At 35.2% G+C, this 21,592-nt stretch overlaps 1 protein-coding gene across 10 annotated transcripts in view; it reads left to right on the top strand.

Moving 5' to 3' along the window:
* Positions 1-17,930, top strand: part of HMBOX1 (homeobox containing 1) — a 240,102-nt gene extending 222,172 nt beyond the window's left edge. For 3 of the 10 annotated variants that reach the window (XM_074287560.1, XM_074287561.1, XM_074287564.1), the window contains 4 exons: positions 12,262-12,344; positions 14,114-14,209; positions 15,124-15,218; positions 17,277-17,930. In XM_074287560.1, coding sequence (XP_074143661.1) covers positions 12,262-12,344; positions 14,114-14,209; positions 15,124-15,218; positions 17,277-17,414 — 412 coding nt within the window. In that variant the 3' untranslated portion in view covers positions 17,415-17,930. Of the gene's footprint in view, positions 1-12,261; positions 12,345-14,113; positions 14,210-15,123; positions 15,219-15,451; positions 15,609-17,276 lie in introns of those variants that run through there. The other 7 variants (XM_074287570.1, XM_074287562.1, XM_074287563.1 and 4 more) reach the window with 7 other exon arrangements.
* The last annotated feature ends 3,662 nt before the right edge of the window (positions 17,931-21,592 follow it).

Here is a 21,592-nt window from a genome sequence, read left to right as displayed (position 1 = left end):
AATGCAGAGAATATCTTTTTTAAAAATTTCTTCCACATGAAGAAAAAATATTTTGAAGTCAGGAGAGCTCTGGGTTCAAACTCTGTCTCAGACATTTAGTAGTTTTCTAGTCATAGGCATGTCACTTAAACTGTCTATGCCTCAATTTTCTTATCTATAAAATGGCAGTAATACTGTTTGATTATTTCTATCACATGATTGTTGTGAGAGTCAGATGAGATAATATATGTATGATAAGTGCTTTGCAACTATAAATCATCAGTTATCACCATTGTGATTAACTTTATTTTTAATTTATCTTATACCACAAAATGGATGCTGCAGCAAAGTATTTAGTAATAGATTATACTAACTACACTAACATAGACCTGATGAAATTTTAACAAATTAAACATACATTTTAAAGGTTTTAAAGAAATTTTGTGATGGATATGGAATAATTTAACTTCTAAAATAGGTGATTGCTTTTGTCCTAATTGAACTATACACATATAGAATAAGGGAACATAGATTGACTAGAACAAACTCCATTTTTGTAAGGATTTAAGATTTTAAAGGTAGGAAGGAACAAAATGATCTAAAGCCTTTCATTTTATTTTAAAGATAATTTATTCCCTCTTTGTAAATAATCAAGCTTCAGATAAATCAGTGCAGGCCACGGAAAATGAATCTTTTTAAACTAGGGAGCATAGGGTATGGGTGTCAAGGTGAAGAAGGATTAAAGACTTTACTTCCTGTACTTTTATTTGTGAATTGGTAGATCAGATCTCATGGGTAAGGAAAAATATTTGTAGCCAAAAAGGCATGACCAAGGATTAGAGAACCCTTCAGGAAAAATTTTAAATCTATCCATGACATGCCAAGTATGTTATGTAGTGGATTGAACACAGGGTTTCAAGCAGGAAGACATAATTGAGTTCAGATCATGCCTTGAACAATAGCTATCTGATTCATCTGTTAAATGAGGCAGTTAGATTCAGTAATTTCTAATATTCCTTTTCCAAATTTGTGAGTTAATGATTTAAATTTAAAAACATTAATTCATCTTTTTGGGGTTATTTTAGCAGTTTTAAAATATATGCAAATAAAACTATAACTAAAAGGATCTTTAAATTAATTTCCTCAATTATATGTTACTTAACAATACAGAAGTTCAGAAGTTGTGATTTTACAAATGAAACATACGTTAAAAAAAAGTGACCCTTTTTTTTTTTTTTTTTTTTTACAAGTTTTAAGTCTGGTTAGTTTGAAAAGTTATTAAAATATCACTTCATGAATATCGAATTGCTGTTAAGCAAAAAAGCATTTATTTTCTGAGAATAAGAAGTTTCTCACCCACTTATAAATAGTTCAAGTAAGTCAATTCAGAATTTATTCTGTCACATTTAATATCAAAGAATTTTAAGAATATGAAGCTTATTTCATAAAAGGTTACTGTTTTGAAAAAAATACATCTGGCAAATAATAAGAAACATGTAAACTACTAATCCATATCTACAGCTTGTATAAAATTTGTTATAATAATAATCACATTTATTTACAGTACCTGTTATGTGATAGGCAGTGTTCTAAGTGCTTTGCAGATATCTCATTTGATCCTCACAACATCTCTGGCAGGTAGGTGCTATTATTATCTCAATTTTACTAATAAAGACACTCAGGTTATGTGTTTTAACCAGAATCACAAAACTTGTGAATGTCTGAGTCTGAATTTGAATTGCAGAATACAACTTTAGTGCTTTTTCTATTGTATTACCTCTTATTTATTATTTAATAGTGATTAATTCTGAACTAGTGGAAAAAGAATTTGGTTTGTCTGACTAATGTGGAAATTCCAGAATTTCCTATTTATCCTCAAAATTTTAGTAAATCTAGTTACTATGTTTTGAGCTTCTGTCTAAAATTAACATATCTACAAATAAATATTGCAGTCTCTAAAAAGACTCACTTGCAGACTGCTGTATACCTATCAGTTCCTCCACTTATCCAAGCTTGAATGCTCAGTTTTATCTTAGAAATCTAATTCTCTCTCACTCCCGTTTAGAAGTTTTATTGCTCTTTTATTCCTGTTGTATTGTATTCCTTTCTTTGCCATTCTCACATCACTATTCTAGTTCAGGTACTTGTCATTTCATACCTAGGTTGCTGAATTCTGATTCTTTCTGTCTCTCTCCCTCTTCCTTCCCCCCCTTTTCTGTAATTGTTCTAAATACTCTCCTAGATTAATATTCCAAAAATGTTGCTTTAATCATGTCACTCTCATTCAAAACTCTTCAAAAGTTTACCATTGGATAATACCTGCTGCTGGGCCCTATCTGTGTTCTTCCTTTCACTAGAGTGCTCTATTTCTTTCACATGCTTGAGGACTATTTTTCTTTCATAGTTGTAGTGTGTAAATCAACAATCTCTTTAAGAAAGCCTTTGCTCACCACTCCAGACAATGTTAGTGTCTCTTAGCTCTGATATATTTTCGTATCGTTTATATAGATTCACATACCACTTAGTACTGTTAAGACAAGTTTTTTTAATGCCCCACAGTGTCATATATCTCATAGACCTTCAGTGTATATTTCGATTTATTATTTCATGGTCCATAACATTACTGTATAATATTTGGAAACCTGGCTGAACTGTGTTCTCCTTAATCACTTTCTGAATAGCAGAAAATGTGCCAAATAAGGTAAAAGGATCCATCAAAAAAAATAAAGAGAGGGTAAAAGAAAGTCCCATCCAGACCAAAGAAAAAACAACACACAATCAAAAGGAGGCCTTACTATAATGAATAAATATGGTGCTAAAGAAAACAATGCTAAAACCTCAGAGAATGAAAATAACAGATTTCTCTTTATCTCCAACAATGGTAACAGTGGTTTAAAATGAATAAAAGAATATATTTATTAAGCATTTCCTGTGTTCAAAATACTGTACTATGCTCTAGGGACACAAATGGAAATGCAAGAGTCCCTGGCTTTAAAAAACACACATTCTAATGAGGGAGATAATACATAAAGGAGATTTCAACTCTGTGCCAGATGGAAAGGTCTAGTGGTCCTTAGAGTACAGCAACAAAGCAGATGGATATGCATCTTCTGCTAATAAAATTGTATCTATTTCTCATGTCAAACCATTAGAAATTGGTGGTGAGAACTTCAGTTTTTTCTGTAGTTATGAGTGCTTTGGTATATGGGGATTGTAGTTCTTATAGAGCCAATTGACTGCTGTCATAGAAAACATCAATACGGGTTAGGACACAACTGAATAGCAACAACATTAGAAGTCTGTAAAAGTGAAAAAAAGTGAGATCATAAAAAACATTAAAAAAAAATTTCCCACTTAATATTTTAAGGTCAAATGTTAGTGGTTAAATAATGAGCTGCCTTGGAATCTAAAAAAGAGAATTAAAAAGTAAGAATATGTCACATTCTCTGTAATACTGCCTGGTAACAAAAGGACCTCCAATTAAAAAAAAAAAAATTACTGTTTCCTTAACTAGTTGTAGTACAGAAGGACCCATTAGTCTAAAATCATTTAGTGACTACACATTCTCTTTGAATTAGTCTATACTCATTAATCAGCCTTCCCATCAGGAAGAATGCCCCAAAAAAAAAAAAAAAAAGTACCACCAGGCTAGAAATGAGGAGACCTGAGTTTTTATTATCCTGGCTCTGTTGATAAAATAATAATGGTGTGTAACATAATTTCAGCAAAGTAAAATAGGTGACAGTTGTTCAAAGTATTAAAAAAAAAATTTAGACAATAATAATGAAACATAGGGCTCATCATCCCAAAACAGCTGTGGAAAGATTAATACAGTGGGTATGAATAACTTGAAACAAAATAATATTTATTAAGTTATGTAAAATTTTAATATGAAACTTGTCTTTTTGATAAAATCACTTGCTTTACATATTTTGTTCTTGATAGACACATATTTTTTAATTCATCATGAAACCATATTTTTATCACTGGATAATAAGTTTACTTTTGTTAACAAGTCATATTTTTCAAGTGTAGTTTTAATTATAATCCTTAGGGTTTTAGCAAGCCTTAAATTCACGTGAGCCCCCCAGGCTATTGAAGCTTTTTTATTTATATCTCTTGGATAAATTTCTTATCCATAATATATGGCATGGTTCAAGGCCCCATTGCAGTATTCCATCTCTATTTGAGAATTTCTGGAAAATGTTTACTTCCCAGTTTACTTGATCAGAGTTCATCTTTTTTTTCAATGGGAACAAGATTTTCAGGTCTGCTGAAAGCAAAAAAATCTCCCAAGTATTTTTCTGGGTATATGTTTTACATGCTAATGAGAAAACTTATATCTTACATGTTCTCCTGACAATAGTTTTTGGTATAACATGAAATGAAAAATATTTTTAAATGAAAGTAAACTTTTCCATTTTTCGGTACTTTAGACTTTGTGTTGTCTTGCTAATGACAAGCATTTATTTTCTTCATTAGCATCCCTTTCATACTACTCATGTTATCCAGGAAGCCTATAAGGAGAATCGATAACATCTCTGCCAGCCATTTCTGGAATTCTTTTCTAGTTTCTGAGGATTAATTAGGCTGTTTTGTGACAATAGTTTGACAGTTCTTGACTTTGTTTTATTTTCTACACCTTCAGTGTGACAAATCCTGTTCACTTGGGCTTGAATGATTCTTGAAACACTTAATTTCACCATACCAACAGCAACTGTAATGACTTTTGCATGTTTTCTTGGGCAATATCCATTCCTAAATTAAAAACATAAACATTTATTTATGGCATCAAAACCAAAATTCACCTCAAAGATAATGTAAGGTGAGTAAACTAGCTTTTAATCTAGTTTCATCTGGTCAAGATCAGTTAAGAGAAGTCTTCATGAAATGAAACTTAAAAATTATTGCTTTTCCCAAGTAAATTGCATACTACTATATTTTCTATTAAAAAAGGAAAAAGAGGATTGCTAGGTGTTTTCAGATTATATGATATACAGGTTATAAGCTTACAGAAATGCTTTTGGAATAAACAGGCCTTGCTTCACAAAGCAATCATAAAGAGTGACAAAACAAGTATTTATTGTTGTATTTGTTGAATTTAACTGTAAAGTCCTTTCTCTCTTAGTGGAGTCTATGAAGTGACTTAAGATCCACAAGTGCTGTCAGGTGCTCCATGGGCAACATCCACAAGAACTTGAACAACAATGTGTCAGCAAAGCATTGGCCAAATGACCAAGGCAGGCTGTTTATAAAAATGGGAGTGTTTATGGTAGTTATTCATAGGATCAGGTCACTATCACCAGAAATGACAGAAAAATTATACTTAAAGGGCACAGACTTATTGACTTGATACAGATTATGCCATAAAGTGGTGGAAACTGTGCAACATATTGCTGCAGCTTGCAAAAACTTAGCATCTACTAGATACATAAAAAAGCATGATTAGGTGGTTTGAGTTATATATCAGAAGGTTGCTCTTTTATAAATTTGCAGATGACAGTCCCTGTTCTACAGATGCAAACCCCAAAATAATCTTGAGAATATGGCAAATTGTACATCATTACAGACAGAATTGTTTGCCACAAGCACCCAAACATGTTATTTATTCATTTAAAAATGTAAGGATAATATTTTTAATAAATATCACTTCTACAAACTTGTCAAAAGATAGGGATGGGTTGTGGTATGATGGATGGAGAACTATCCCCAGGGGCTAGGACAAGCTGGATGCCAGTCAGACTCCTGACCCCTTTCAGTTGTGTGCTAATCTCTAACCAACACAGAATGATAGGTTTCAAAAATATAGAGACTAAATAGAAGAAATTAAAACTACATGGGAACATAATAAGGTATATTATCATCCAGGCTGCTATTGGAACCATTCAATGAGTTCCTGGATAATAGGTTCCCATCATTTTATCTACCTGCTCAAGTCCACAAAACATTAAGTATTAAAGAATAATAACAACTTAGAGACATGTCCTTAGTTTCTGTATGAAACCCATCAGGGAAAAAAAAAAAAAAAATTTAAAAAATGAACTAACAGTGACAATTGATGCTAAATGGAGTTTTTGGTTTATAAAGGGCTTTCTGTGCATGATTTCATTTGAGCCTTACAGCCATCCCCTAAAGCCTGGCCTGAGACAGCCTGCCTACTCATTGAACTTCTTTTGATAACTATCTATAAGATAATAATTCCATTTGTAAAATTTTAGAAAAAGTATAAAGTGAGGGGAACGGAAGGGTAATCCCAGGCATGGTGAAATTCAGTTCAACCAATCCTTATTAGGTAGCTCCTATGTACCTTTCACTTAGAATAGAGAATACATAGAGAAAACTCTCTTTGAAATCAAAGAGATCTGGCTTCAAGTCCCACGTCTGATATATGTGAGTTATATGGCACTGAGGAAATCCCTCTACTCTCCAAGACTAGAAATTTCAGATTAACATCAGTAGGAGAAATTTCTTAATAAGAATTTCCTATGCAGAGGAAATTAAGTATATCACAGCCCCCAAGATACAAATTCCCAAACTTGGATTATTAACATGTATGCGTCTGTTCCTAGAGTATAAAATATGACTAAAAGAAAATGAAGAATTATGCTGATCTAGGATCAGAAGTTTAGAGCCAGACAAGGAATCTAGAAATGTTTAAATCTAGTTTGTTCATTTTACAGTTAAAGAAATGAATAAGTGGCTTGCCCAGTGGTACATAATGGCAAAATGGGGCTTTGTACCCTATCATCTCTCTCCAAATACAGCATCTTTAAATTACAGCATACTTGACTTAGTAAAAATTCATGCTGTTAAATTTCACTTTCACTTATGATGAAATAAGGCTGCCCTGCCTATCTGTCTTCTGATAGAGTGATGAAGAACTTGGATTTTAGACATGGCCCATGCAAGGATGTTTTTTTTTTTTCCTTTTGGTTCAACCCATGAATATTTATAACAGGTATAACAGGGTGTGGGTATGGGAGAGGGACAATGTACGCATACAGTCATGCCAAAGGAGAGAAGCCAAATCTCTGCTTGAAAAAAAAAAGTTCTGGTTCTTTTTATTTTTAACTTCACCTTAACCTGGAATAATTTTTCGTTTACACATCATTCTCAATACCTCAAACATGAACTGTGGTTCCCCAATCCTTCCCACCTAAAGTTCAGACTCCATTGCCTGTCATATGAAGCTCTCCTTTATTTTCTATTTTTACCAAAAAAAAATTGAGGTAACTTTATCTGAGCCATTTCCAACCCCAACATTTAGTAATGTTAATAATAGCTCAGGTTTGTAGAGCACTTTCCAGCTTTCAAAGTGTATTCCACACACATTATTCTACAATTCCACACACATTATCCTACTACCCTAGATTTTTATCTTACGTTATATGTCTCCACCATCTATACAATCTAGCCAAAGTTGACTTTGTTTCTTGGACATGCTGTGAATTTTTCCTCCTCCGCGTGGTAAATCACAAAAGTTTATATCTTCAGTGTTTTACTCAGATATAGATGTCAGTGTCTGAAATTTCCTCATTCTACCTTTGTCTGAATTACTACCTGTCTTTTAAACATCAATACAAATGTGACCTCCCTTGGGAAGACTTCCTTGACCCTCTGCCTGTGGTAACTTATCTTTTTCCTTTATCTTATCAGAGCACTTAGGAAATTTTCCTGTAATTCTGTACTTTCTAGTGATCTCTTACTGCCTTTTTCGATCCGACTGTAAGTTCCTTCAGGCCAGGGACTGTGTCAATAGCTAAGTTTTGTATTTCCCAAGCATTTAGTACATAGGTTTCTAAGTATTGTCTTATGTTACTGCCCAATAATGCTTATTCTTCTTCTGTATGCTTCCTGGCTCATTTCCTTCTAGAGCTGTAGCAGACATTTTCTTCACCCTTTCTAACCTTGCACAATTGCTAGTTTCACTGTTTTAAGGACCTATGATTCTGTTATACCACATTTGCTGTGTCCAAATTTTTTATCAGACTTTAACCAACCCAGACATAAACCTTTCTGAATTTAGCTGATTGATCCTCTGGAAATATGGTCATATTATCATTCAGAGAGATAGGGTGGCTTTTTCTACTAAAAAAGTGGTATGACATTAGGAAACCAAATTAACATCCTTAGTGTCAGTATCCAGGCTTTTGTGCAGGGACAAATCTTCTGAAAGTAAACCTGTCCTTAAATTGACTATCAACTCAGCATATAATTGTTGGCTATCTGTTAACTTTGCTCTTGTTGGCTATCTGTTAACTTTGCTATATACAATGGAATTCAAAGCTGTGGGTAGTCTTTAGAAATTCAAAGGGCTTAATTCTGATAAACATTGATTAGGAACTAGTCAACAGTTATTTCTGGAGGAAAAAAAATCATATGGGAAAAAGAGAGACTTTGGAAATATACATTGATGTGGTATCACCTCATGCTTACAAATGCAGCCTTTGCTATCTGTGTATACTAATCTAGGCACAAAAGGAGGAATTTGCTATCTGCAATTTTTATAGACTTGAATGTTATTGAAATAAAGTGCTTCAAGGACATATCCATTCATTTCCAGCTTACGGATTCTCATCTCATGTAAATTATTTTGCCACTTTTCATTTTAATTCTTTGCTGTCATTTTCTGGTAAAGAGATCATTTGGATTCTCCCTGTTTAAGGTGCTTGCTCACTGATCATTCCACTGACAACTGCCCTTTGTCTACAAAAGTATAATGCCCTTGGGATTTATTTTATCACTTTTTTTTATTGCTACCTGTAGATTTCTATTTATGCTTTCCCCCTTTCCTCTGTATTAGAAAATGTCTTAGAATTATAAACTTCCTTATGTTGAACAGAGGTATGCTCTGATGCCTGGAGTTTCATTTCAGAAACCAATTCCCTCTGAAATCTTGGAAAGGATAAAGCTTTACCTCAGTTTCTTTAATTGTCAGATGTAAACAATTTAACCTCTGAGGAATAATCTGAGGATATAAAGTAGATGGCAAGGTTCTAGTTTTCGTTTGAGTATCTTGAATTGTTTTTAATACATTCAGAAACAAAATTAGATTAATCATATGCCTCTTAAGTATCCCTTCGGTATTTCATATTAAATTATACCATAGGTCACAAATGGATGCCATAATAGGATGTTTGACATTGTAGTTTCATAACATCTCTTCAGCCTCCCTCTTCATTAATCTAACCTACACAGACACATCTGCCAATGTAACGTTCCTAAAATACCACCTTGTTTGTGTCTTTTCTGTGAATACAAATCTCACTACCCCATTTCCTATGGGATGAAGTCTAAGCACTTTAGCCCAGCTAACAAGACTTTTCCACAATCTAACTAATTTTGCCTTTCTATACATATTTCCTCCTCAGTTCTTCATTTATATTAGGGGTTTTTAACCTGAAGTATGTAAAATTGCATGGTTTTTTTTTAAATAATGTTGATAACTGTATGCTAGATTCCTTTGTTATCCTAAATATTGTATTTCATTCACTTAAGAATGTAATTCTGAAAAGCAGTCCATAGGTTTCTCTTGACTGCCAAAAAGGTCTATGACACAGGCGAAGAGAGCCTTATATGAACCTTCTATTACAAGTAAAGTGATCTCTTCACTTGTATCTCAACACACTTAATGTTTTCTTTTCTTCATTGCTTTCTTTGTTCTAGCTGCGTTCTTCAGGTTCTAATTAATCTATCAACAAATGTTTATTTAGCACCAACAATGTGCCTGGCATTAGTCACAAGTGACAAAAATATATAACTGAAATTGCCCTGATCCTTAAAGGAATAAACAATACATGGAGAAGGAAATATGAGATTTATACAAAATAAATGCAAAATGATTATAGCAGATGGGGGTGGGGTGGGGTGAATAAGAACTGGGGGATCAGGGAAGGCCTTCCACAGGAAATGGCTCTCTGGCAGGACTCTGAATGGAGCTAAAGGTCCTGAAAAGGAGAAGTGGGGCAGAGAGATGGAAGATGCCATGTCATAGAAAGGAATTGGCCACTTTGTGACCAGATTGTCTAGAATACGATAATCCACAGAGGAGTAATGTATGATCATCTTAAAAACAAAAGCCCAATCCAGGTTGGGAAGGCCTTTAAATGCCCAACAGAGGAGCATATATTCTATATAAAAACAATAGGGAGCCACTGAAGCTTCTTAGCTGGAGGAATGAAATGGTCAGACCTGTGTTTTAGAAACATAAATTAGACCACCATAGAGAAGATGAATTGGAAAAGGGGTAACTCAATTGTTTCAGGATTGTATTTCAGAGGCTTTTGTAATGCTTTTAAACTAAAGGTCCTTCTGAGGACCTCCTGGTCTTAGGGAAAAGAGTGCAAAAAATGCAGAAGTAGAAGAAGCAATCTGTTCTGCTTGCTTGCACATAGTCCATTGGTTTTGTTGAATTCTTCAGGTGTGTCGAAAGAATACATAATTTCTTAATCCCTTGGTTTGAAAAAACTGCTCACATTGACCCCAGTTCCCTGTGTAATGAAACAAGAACCTGAACATTTAGAGGGAAGTATATTGGTAGACCAAGTACATTGGTCTGAAGTGAGGTCTCACTTCCTTCACAAGATCTGCCACAGATGAAACCTGAATATGTTGAAAATTGTTATATGTTATATATTGCTATATGATGTTTTTCTTCAATGTGTACCTGTTTGTTTTCCCTTTTATGACCATATTTCATCTCATGTGTATTCAGAGTTAGTTTATATTCAGGTTTATATGGACTCTTTGATCCCAAACTCATAATTAGTGAATTCTAAAATTTTTAGATTTTTATTTATTTCCTGAATTATGCATGATCAAGGAGCCCTGACACCTTCCATTTAGTTCCTTCTCCCATCCACAATTTTTTGTAATGTCATGCTGCCTTATCATTGTATAGAATATTTGTGCAGAGATTGTACAGGTCATCATTGTAAGAATAGTTCTTCCTGAAGTCTTGATGTTTGAATATGTGGCTTATTCTGTATGGCAACATTATCATCAAAAAGAATTGGCTCTAGTTTTTTCACTTTTTTTTTTGTTTGCTTTCTTTTTCATGTTTTTTTCCCCTCTTGGTCTGATTTTTCTTGCACAATATAACAAATATGGAAATATGTTTTAAAAAATTGTATATATTTAACCTTTATCAGATTACTTGCTGTCTTGGGAAAGGGGGGACTAAGGCAAAGAGGGAGAAAAATTTGAACCACAAAGTCTTACAAAAATGAATTCAAAAACTATTTTATATGTATTGGGAAAAATAAAGTACTATTTTAAAAATAAATAAATAAATGATATGTATTCTAATACCTTAAAAAGGGGTGGGGGGATGCATCATGGCCTTAATAGTAATGAAGAGGAGTCATTCCCTTGGGATCTTTCCATCTCTTTGACCCTAGTTTGAGATTTATGTTCTATTTCTCAAAAAGATTTTCATGAATTAGTGGTTTATTGTTGTGGTTTTGGGCAAATGGTCTTGGTTTGATCTTATATGTTGGCCTCTCCCCAAAATGCAAATGTTCCTTTGTCTCATTTTAGATGTTTAATAAATAGTACATTCACCTCTGGACAACTCATTTAAAATCTGTTTGCCTCGGTTTCCTCGTCTGTAAAGTGATATAGAGAAGGAAATGGCAAACCACTCCAGTATCTCTGCCAAAAAGAAAAAAGAAATACCAAATCCAAATGAAGACATGAAGCGTTAGACAAAGCTAAAAAAATAAATAAATTAATAAATTTTTTTTTAAAGAGTTAGATACCACACATTCACATAGAGCTTCCTTGTTTAGACCATTCTGTTTGGGTGATGCTAATTTCTTTTCAAAAAGAAATTTTCAAAAAGGCTAAAAAGAATTATTACTGATGCTTCAGACTGCTTACCTCAGTACTACTTTAATATATAATGTATAATTCATATTAATATGTAACATAGCATAGCACATATTACGTAACTTAACTTTTATTTGTGTCTAGCAACATACACAGAGAAACAAATACCACTCATTATCACCATTCCTTTCTAATGAAAAGTAATATTGATTGGGTAACTAAAAGCAGCTGCCTTTCAATATTTTCCTTCATATGGAAGAACATGGGCAAAAATCACAGTCCAAGAAGAATTGCACAGGTTGCTGGACCTCTGCTGGTATAAGTGCCCACATTGGGGAGAACCAGTGGAGTATTAGAACTTGGGAAGATACCTTAGTACTTTGATAAGGACCTTTTGGTGTTTTAAAATTTTTTTTTTAACTTTGCATTCTTATTTGTTGTTTACTTCTGCAGTTACTTCAATGAAAATCAGTATCCTGATGAAGCAAAGAGAGAAGAAATTGCCAATGCCTGCAATGCTGTCATACAGAAGCCAGGTGAGGCTGTAACCTTCAAATATGGCAACTATAGTTATCTTCTTGTAAACCTTACTCCCCAACCCCTATAAGGTAGCACTCTCAACTCATTGTCTTAATTTCTTCAAGGCATATTTTTAGGATCATTACTTGGACCTACAGGCTTTCAATACCAAAAATTCTTATTAATTAAATCTAATTAATTAATTAATTAAATGTGCTATGTTGGAAACAACATTTACTGGAATTTAGGAAATAGAAAATATTTGTTTTTCCTAAAATTTTATAAAATTCCCTTTTAGGAATATTGTGTGAGCTAGAATTCTGTATAAATTTAAAATAATCATGGACATTTAATGAATTCAGTAATGCTGCTTTTTCATTTTGTTAAAGGTAAAGAGCCTATATCCAACCAGCATAGTATCCATCAAATTTCTATCTTGTAATAACTATTTTTTAAGTTGAGGATTCTTTTAGTGAGATTCCATTGTAGGCACTACCTTCCTTATTCCTACTCAAATAGATATGCTATTTATGAGCAATGCATTATCCCTTCTCCCTTCATTATGTTCTTTCTTACTCTGTGAGGTTCACCACCTACTTTTACCTACTTGTCCCACTGAAGGCTCTTTCATACTATTGAATTGGAGAGTAAGATATCAATCTCAGCACATGCCTACTTTGGCTTGGGTGGAACTGATCTCTGCTGAGCTCAGCCAGCCTCTGTTTGTTGACTTACAAATGCTAACCTGAAAATATTGATAAATTGGAGGAAAAATAGGAATACTCAACTTATTTGGAATTCAGACTGCAGGCAACTTCAGACATTTAGAATATAGCGCAAAAAAACAAAAGTAAGCAAAAAAGACTTGTGAGCACTGAAACTGTGTTCCCAAATCTCCAGCACTAGTTCTACTTACTTTCCTAAATAGTTTTTTTTTTTTTAATTTTTTACTTCATTAGGGTTTTTTTCCTTAGACCAGAATTGTAACAAACTTACCTGGTGGCAAATTAGAAGTTGCAAGCTACAAAATAAGTAGGTAGATTTTAGAAACAGACATAATTTGACATCTGAAAATAGAAAGAAAAAAAAGAGAAGAAGAAAGAAAGAAACTAACTAAACTAAAAAGCACATTTGCGTATAATGTGTTGTATTACATCATAAAAATAGATGTTCAGGGTTATCAGTGACCCTGCATTACCAAGAAAAGTTTACATTATTTTTATTTTCTTGACTTGAGAAGCCAGTGAAGTATATAAAGTATACAATATACTTCAAAATGATTATAATATCAAAAGTTGGAGACTTGAAAGGATTTTCTTCAGTATCTGAAAAATTCACTTAATATAAAAGACTTCCTTTCTTAATGATACTAGATGAATGTGGGAATCCCTCACTGCATCATAAAGTTTATTTTTTAATAGTATTTTGGTTTTTCAATTACATGTAAAGATCATATTCAACATTCATTTTTGTAAGATTTTGAATTCTAATTTTTTCTCCCTCTCTCCCTTATTTCCTCACTCCCCAAGACAGCAAAGTAATCAGATATAGGTTATATGTGCATCATAAAGCTTTTTAAGTACTTGACCCCTTATGAAAATACTTTCTAGAGAAATGTGTATTTTGCATGTACTCCTGAACTGTATGAAGCATATTCTTCATATTTCATTCAAAAATCATTTTATCAAGTGCCTAATCTGTGCTAGATGTAGACGTAAAAACTAACCTGAATCCCAGTATCATCTACAGAGCTGTGTCATCTCTACTGTACTAAATGCATTCACAGGCAAAAAACTGTCTGACCTGGAACGAGTTACTTCTCTAAAAGTCTACAATTGGTTTGCCAATAGAAGGAAGGAGATCAAGAGAAGAGCCAATATCGGTAATGTATCAGAGAGGCTGCCGCTTCCTCCTCCTTTTCAATAGTTGCAAACTCAGTAAGACTCCAGTTGGAAACAACCAGTTCTGTTGCATAACTAGATGGTTATTCTACTAGTCTGTGTTGCATTTTCTTTAAAGTGAAATTGCTGGATTACATGATCTCTAAGATTCCTTCCTGCTATAAATCCTGTGATTTTATGAATACCTCAAAATGAATACCTCTAATCCCTTAGACAGGTTTGTTTTATGTTTTCCTTCTTATTTCTTAATGGGCAAACAATGACATGTTTTTATCACTGTTTATTTTATAGTTAGTAACATTTCACAATTTAAATTCCAAAATAAGATATTACTGCCACCAAATATTGTTTCTATTATTTTGAAAGAGTTAATGATGTATACTTAAAACCTAACTGTTTATAGTACCATTAGAGAATGACTTGGGCACTGTGAAGAATTTGTCTCATGGTATACAGCCAACCCCAGTAGAGCATTAAGGAATCTGAAGTGGCCAGGTTTGAAGAATAAACTTTTGGGTCACTGAAAATCCATTCTATTATTAATTAGCTAGTTTGCCTATCACTGTCCTCTACGGAAGCTTTATAGAACCAGAAATGGGATAAGTAGTAATAAATAGCAAGTGTCTATTAAGTAGCACTCAACTTTTTCATTGTAATATTCTGACTAGCAGGAGTTTGCTGAATAGCAAAACATTTTTTCATTCTTATCTTGAATGAATAAGTGAATGAATAATCTAGTTACCTTAGATACCTCCTTTATTGTTTAACAGTTTTTAAAAGTAAGTGATTTAAAAGATGAACATTGCAATATTCTCAGCCATAGAAGTAATTTTGTATCTAAAACAATTAAAATAACGTATCAGATAATTTAGGGATCCATTTGCTTTTTTCGAAGAAGCAGCAATCCTGGAGAGTCATGGGATAGATGTACAGAGTCCAGGAGGCCATTCCAACAGTGATGATGTAGATGGAAATGACTACTCAGAGCAGGTGAGCATCTGAGCAGAGGTCATTGATTGCAAAATGGGCTCAATTCTGTGAGCCCATTTTGTACAGGGAGGGAGGGAGGGGTTATTCTCCTGCTGCCTCTCCCTCCCCCAATCCCCACCATGTGTTTAGTCAGATTTTCATGTAATTTGAAAAGGAAAGTAGTGAGATTCAGTTGTCCTGTTTAATTGTGAGAAATCAATATGCACCCACATGGATTTATTGTCATACAACAGGACACTTGGCAAGTACGCAATGGGGAGGAGGAGGAGGGACGAAGTTCTGAGGGAGGCAGAGAAGCAGAGAAGGTAGAAGAAGAGAGGAGGATCTGATCCAAACAAGCAAGTTGCACCATTCACCACATGCACACACCCAATGTTTGAAAAATATTAGGAGCAACCGGGCAGCAGTAATTCATGCCTAAACATGTACCAATGTAGAGTACAAATCAAAGGCCCACCCACTGTGGCACCATTGCAGTGGTAACCCTCATGCAAAAATGAGTGGTTCTTCTAGAGTCTCTCTGGCATGTTGGGCGTACACATGCTTTCTACTTGCATGACTTTCCATTTCACCTTTATCTTTTTCTTCATTGATTGAGGGAAATGTATTAATAGTAGTCACTGGATCGGATAAGTCCATTAGCTATTAATGTGGGAAAATCCTTGACATGTGTTGCTCCATTCTTGGAAATATAAACAGTTTCATCTTGGTATCTACATATTCATAAATGTAGTATACCATACCAGATTTTAATAGAATACTTTCTCTCACATATTCCAAATTGACCCCGGTAAACTTTTGGGTCACTGAAAATCCATTCCATTATTAAATAGCTAGATTCTTACTTATTATGGTTTCTACTAGAAGCAATAGGACTGATTCTTGTTTAGTTAATACCCATAGAGTTCTTGACTATAGTTCACAAAATGGCTGGAGAAGAAAGACTCCTAAGTCCATGTTCTAATCTGTGCTTGAAACTGTTTTCCCTACATCAATTTACTGTGATTTATTTCACAGCTTCTACCTCTCAGCTTGAGCACAACCATTTTGCAGTACAAATGATGCTTAAGAAATTTATATCATGTATTTTTTTTTATGAACAGCAGTGTTGATTCCTAAAGGGAGTAAACACTTGCAAACTCAAAGACATCTCAGTAACCCCTTCTCTCTGAGTGCCCAAGATAAAATTCCCCACCAAGCTCTGAATACACTCTTCTGGTTTTTTATCTATAAGAAGAAGAAAGCTAACCTAAAATCCTGATTATTTAGTATGTCCCATCTGCCCTTGTTTTCAGATCCACATTTGCAGTGGCTATCTTCTTTACAAATGTCTTTGAGACTATTTCCCATATGTCATTTCCTGAGGAATTGATCCTCTATTCAAAGCTTTTTGCATGAACTTCTCCAGAATAAAACATAGGGTGAAAGGGTCACTCAATATCTGTAGCAATAAACCCATAATACCAACTTCCATTCAGAGCTTTATTGTTGAACACATTGAATGCCACCTGAAGGAGTGAACACCCCCTCTAAATGAGGTTGCAGATATTCTTATTAGACAACTGACTGAGGACAGGAAAATTCCATATGCACCTATTCCAGGTTTTGGTTCTATCACAGTCAGTAATAAAAATTTCTCTTTTGTCTTATGTTTGAAAATATATGTAACACTACAGGCTTCAGTCTTGCTTTCGTTTGCTCAAGCACTTTAGTACAATCCTGTAAGTCACACCTTGCAGCTCTTAAGCACAGGCCCCCTCTGGCAGTTTTGTCCCAGTCTTGACCACTTATACTCAGGACCACTAAGAGAACTGCCAGCAGCCTGCAGGCCAGGCCCACTCATAGACCAGATTGGGGCCCTCATTCGCCTCTATCCGTTCAGTGTCTACTTAGATACAGTTCATTTTTACCCTGTCATGAGCCGACTCTTCCCTCACCCATGCCTTCATTTGTGACCCCAAATGCCCATCTTCTGCTTGTTCTTTTTTGCATGTCCCTTTGTGAGTTGATGTGTGCTAGGACATTAACCTTTTTCTCCTTCTCATCCCATCTCTGCAGGATGACAGCACTAGTCATAGTGACCACCAAGACCCCATCTCGCTGGCTGTGGAAATGGCAGCAGTCAACCATACCATATTGGCCCTGGCCCGGCAAGGAGCCAATGAGATCAAGACAGAGGCCCTGGATGATGACTGACTGACTGATGGAGGGAGGGTCGAATACAAGAAGTTAACTTAGTTTTAGACGTAGCACCTTAGCAGACTTTCCTCGGTCCTTAATATGTGTTCTTACAGTATAACTTTGCAGTTTCTTGTATGTCAGTTAGCTGTTAGGGTCTTGTTCTGTGAAGATGGCATGGTGCCCTCAGCCTTTGCATATACTCTCTCAGTATTAATTCCCAGTAACTAATAACCAATCAATCAACCAACCAAACTTCCCTCTCCCAGCCCCTGTGGCTCGAAAATCTTGCTGCTCTGTTCTGTCTTAGCATTCCAAGAAAGTGCTTCCAGGTATTTTAGATAGGCCTTGATTTTCAAATATTAGACTACATGTAAAATCTCGGATAACCTTAGATATCATGTCACACTAGTCTATCTCCCCTTCTTTCCTTCTCTAAGACTGAAAGGATGCAAGCTGAGGTAGTGTGGCACAGGATTGACAGACACCATTTGGGAGTATCCGCAAAGAGTAAAAAGAACACTACAATCCCCACCTCCGTGTGAGAATAATGGATTTCCAGCTGCAATAAGCCGTGCCTCATTATAGTCACACTGTGGCTAGATTATACTTCTCTGGGTGCTGTGCTAAGAATGTCAATGGGAAAACATATTCGCAGATTTTGGTTGATGTTAACATGCCCAACACAGACATCTTCTCCTATCACAAGCTGTGTGACTTAGTGGATAAAATACTGCCTTCTGCCTTTGGGACCATGTTAAAAGCCCAGCCTGAGAGCATTGGGGGAAATGAGCTGAATGTCTAATGGAGGCTAAGTTTACTTCTTAGAACCACTATACATTATGGGCACAGCTACTAGTGCCTGACCGGAAAAGATCCAGAATTCACCATCAAAGTTGCATTACCTTTCCCTTGCCACCAAAAAAGGGGGGGGGGGGGAGTTAAAAACAGAAGCTCTCAAGGAATGGATTAAGGTCAAGAGTGAATGGGCTTATAACTTTGTCTTTGTAATTCTTGCCTGCAATCTACAAAGTAAGATGATTTGATAGAAGACTTTGCTACAACAGTTATATGGGATCTCATAAATGCAAATACTCACTTAAATATGAGTAGGAAAAAAGGCAGGGGATCATTTACCACTTATATTGTAGGAGATATAATGGGATGTGACTGCTTTGGTGTTCTTCTTTACTCTGTCCTTGTAAAGGTATGAGAAAGTTATACTGCCACAGGCAATTTAATTAATAATTGGAAGCCATATTGATAATGGATGTGGTAATATTTGTAAAGTTTAATCTACTTTAAGCAGCAGTAACTAATGGAATTTTTTTCCTTGATCACATATGTAGCACTTTTGTTACTTTTTAAAGATATTTATATTTGATAAATCCTTTTTTCGTTTTGAGAATTCAAAATACCAAACAGTGAACTTGCATTATCGAGTCACCTTGCAATCACCTTGTCATCTAATAGTAAAATGATGAACTATCCATGCATCGAAGAAAATTACATCTGCTGCCATTGTCTGAAAATGATCTCCTGGCGTCCCGATTAAATGACATCGTGTCGTAGCCGGTAAGAGGAAGCAGCAGAGGATGTGCCCGAAGTAGGCACAAGTGCTGTACATTTTCTGCCTCATTCCACCTTTTCTCTCCATATACAATGAAACCTTGTTTAATGGGGAATAAGAGGCTAGCTGTTAAGCAGAGCTTCTAGATCTTTTGTTCTTCACATGAACTACTTCCAATAGGGAATGAAGGTGCCATTTCTTCTCTTTTTTTCTCTGTCCCTTCCCCCTTGACACAAATGTCTTGAACTTCAAACCATTGCTAGGGACTGAACTCCCTTATTTTCTCCTTCTCTTTTTCCTTTTTTGAGTATAGTTCTCGAGCTTCATCAAGTTTTTAGCCAGTATTCCCCTTAAGATCCACACTAGCCAAATCATCTCTTCATCTGCCAGTCTTGCTAGCTAAGTGTGAGTAGGAGTCAGCACTTTCAGAAGACATGCAGTTCACATCTATCCATGGTTTTGAAGAGCTCTATTTCAGGGGGAAAATATATATGCTTTTCACAAATGTGAACAACAGAAATGAAGCAAAATTATTTCCCTCTTTTGATTTATATTACTTGAAAAGACAAATTTGAGTAGCATAACTTATGCTCAGGAATTAAATCATTTGATCCCACCACCAGTTTTCCTTCCTAGTTTGTAAGTCTTTTTTTAGGGAGAGTTTTTGTTCTCTCCTCTTTTTATTTTTCACTGAAGAAATATAACAAATTGTAGCTTTTTTATTTAGGGTAGAATGTTTTATATGCTTATTCTCCATTTGAATCAGAGAGAAAAGGACAGAGAGAAAACACTCTCTGACAAGCAACATCTCTGATTTATTGTAAGGAGATTATGATAATTGATAGCTTCTTTATGTTGGGGCTGTACTATCATTTGTTCTTCCTCTTTCTTTTCATGGAACAGACTAAAACTGTTAAAGACAGCTGCAGTTTCTAAAGAAATACACTGGTTGCCATAGCTTATCAGAAAGGTTGCATTGTTTTAAAGAATGAAGGAGAAAACATCCTTCAGAAAATAAAGGGGAGTTTAGGATGTCTCATAAGTGCAACACCAATTCTCTCTGCCTCTGGCAACATGCTGGAATCAAGGAAAAATTTCCATTTAGGATAGATAAGTAACAAAGATCATCCTGTGCTCCTGAGAAGGAGTGCTACAGAAGGAAAAAGGGGAGGCTCAAACCACAGACTTTTAAAACCCTTGGAGCTGGAAGGGGACCTTAAAAATTATTGAGACCAACTCTGATTTTGCCCATGAGGACATAGATGCCCAGAGAGAGAGATATGATGCCCACAATCAGGCAGGCATTAAGTAGAGCCAGGACTTGAAGCCAGTCCTCCAGACTCCAGAACCAATGTTCTTGTCACCACATCATGCTGCCTCTCCTCCTATTGAAAAAAAGGAAGAGGATGTTAACTAAAGAAACACTGAAATAAATTAACAATGCCAGCCTTTCTTAGCTATTACATTTCCACCTGAATTAAAAAGTGACTTCCTTTGTATCTAAATTCATCCTTAATCCAGATTCTCTATTTGCCATAAATTTGAATTCTGCTCTCTTATCCAAGCTACTGTAGATCTCCAATGAGGGTCTTAGTTAGATTTGACTTCTAATACTCTGGATTGTGGACTCGGGGGTTGTACTTCCCCACCTCCCAGGGTTTTGAAAGCCATCAAAAATTTTTTTCAGACCTTAAACTTTGTTATTCCTAGGGGGTTATTCAAGCAATCACATTGCTTTAAGATTGTCTGTTTGTTTCAGCTCTTTGGATAGCCAACTTCTTTTCCTTTTCTGGTCTACTGGCCTTTTCTCTCCAAACCATATACTGTACTTTAGCCCCTACAGGAAGTTTTTAAGGTCTCTGCTCCTTTCTGCTAATGGAAGAAGCCAAAAATCTCTGGCCACCATTTGTTTATCTGCTCTTCTTTCAAGAATTGTAGGCTCACTGCAGATGAGTTAGTTTCCCATGTTTTTGGCAACCTGTGAGAACCTTGTAAAGACCCTTCCAGACTAAATTTCTAGCCATCACTCAAAGGAGCAATACTAAGCATACACATCTGAGACCCCATGCTTTTATTTGAAAAACACTTATACAACCTAGCTTACTTATACAGTATTACTTATACCCAGGGAGAACTCCCCAGGAAAGTTTTAGTCTTCCAATTCTAGAAACTTTCAACAGTTGTTAGATTTCTTAGTTCTATGTTGGGAAGAGGCATGCCATTTGAGCCACAGGATCTGGACAATTTCTACAGTTACCTCATGTCACAAAATAGATGCACTATAGAAAGGTGAAAGGACACTCTCTGGTATACTCCCTGAATGGCGACAGTGAAAATGATCCCAGGTCCAGGTATTTGGGACAAGGAGAAATGAGAAGGACCCAGGGCAAGCAGCAAAGGAATCCCTTTCAACTTGTGTTTCACTTTAGTCCAATACAGTTTAATACTTAGAGTGAAATATGAAATCCTCAATGCAAGGGCAATCTCACAGTAGTAAGTTTATTGTGTTGGACTTTGTGTCCAGCCCTTAAACTCTTCACTCAGCATTGTGAATTTGAATTTAGCATTATCTTCCTTGTGGATGAAAACTGTTTTATGTATTGGCTAAAATAATAATAATAATAAT

Source organism: Sminthopsis crassicaudata, chromosome 2, assembly GCF_048593235.1.
Source record: "Sminthopsis crassicaudata isolate SCR6 chromosome 2, ASM4859323v1, whole genome shotgun sequence".
NCBI classification, from domain to species: Eukaryota; Metazoa; Chordata; class Mammalia; order Dasyuromorphia; family Dasyuridae; genus Sminthopsis; species Sminthopsis crassicaudata.
This window is presented reverse-complemented; position numbering and strand designations above follow the sequence as displayed.